Source organism: Eimeria tenella, genomic scaffold (genome assembly GCF_000499545.2).
Source record: "Eimeria tenella Houghton genomic scaffold, Eth_scaff3337, whole genome shotgun sequence".
In the NCBI taxonomy this organism is placed as follows: Eukaryota; Apicomplexa; class Conoidasida; order Eucoccidiorida; family Eimeriidae; genus Eimeria; species Eimeria tenella.
This window is the reverse complement of record NW_013543143.1, coordinates 1-805: the sequence shown is the minus strand read 5'-3', so window position 1 is coordinate 805 and position 805 is coordinate 1. Positions and strand designations below refer to the sequence as shown.

General features: G+C 64.6%; 1 protein-coding gene across 1 annotated transcript in view; it reads right to left on the bottom strand.

The window, feature by feature from the left end:
* Nucleotides 1-671, bottom strand: part of ETH_00037710 (uncharacterized protein) — a gene marked incomplete at both ends in the record, with an annotated part of 801 nt that extends 130 nt beyond the window's left edge. The window contains one exon of the mRNA XM_013376327.1: nucleotides 3-671. Coding sequence (XP_013231781.1) covers nucleotides 3-671 — 669 coding nt within the window. The remainder of the gene's footprint in view (nucleotides 1-2) is intronic.
* Between the last annotated feature and the right edge of the window lie 134 nt (nucleotides 672-805).

Here is an 805-nt window from a genome sequence, read left to right as displayed (position 1 = left end):
TGCGGCGGCAGCAGCTGCTGCTGCAGCTGGAGCTGCTGCTGCTGCGGCACCCGCAGCAAACGCCTCGGCGCGGGGGGCCCCACAGAAGGAATACAAAAAGCTGTTTTGACTTGATGGACTTCAATGCCTGCAGCTTCAATCCACTGCCACAGCAGCTCCTGCTGCTGCTGCTGCTGCTGCTCCTGCTGCTGCTGCTGCTGCAGCTGCAGCAGCAGCTGCTTCGGCACCACTGCTGCTTCAAACATGAACTGCCGCCCCAAGTCACTCAAATAGGGCCTCAAGTTCTTTTCATAACTCACAACAGACCAGGGGGGCCCCCTGGGGGGCCCCTCAGAACCCTCGGGGGGCCCCCCTGGGGGCCCCCCTGGGGGCCCCTCTGCTGGGGGCCCCTCTGGGGGCCCCTCTCCTGGGGGCCCCCCTGGGGGCCCCCCAGGGGAGCCCCAAGGGTCTGTTGGCGGCAGCAGCGCAAGAAGGGGCTCTGCTGCTGCTCCACTGCTGCTGCTGCTGCTGCTGCTGCTGCTGCTGTTCTGGGGCAGGCCGTAGACGAAAGGGTTTGGGTGTCTGTGGGGTTTGCTGCCTGGCTGCTGCTGCTGCTGCTGCTTGAGCTGCTGCTGCCCTCTCCTGAAGCACTGGTAGCAGCAGAAGCAGCGCCAGGTGTACGTACACTGCATCGCAGCAGCAGCAAAAGGATGGAAGCAGCAAACAGCAGCAGCAGGACTTCTGCTCCAGCGATACACAACAACGCAGTCCCCCTCCTCCCCTGTTGCTGCTGCTGCTGGCTGCTGCTGCTGCTGCTGCTCCTGGC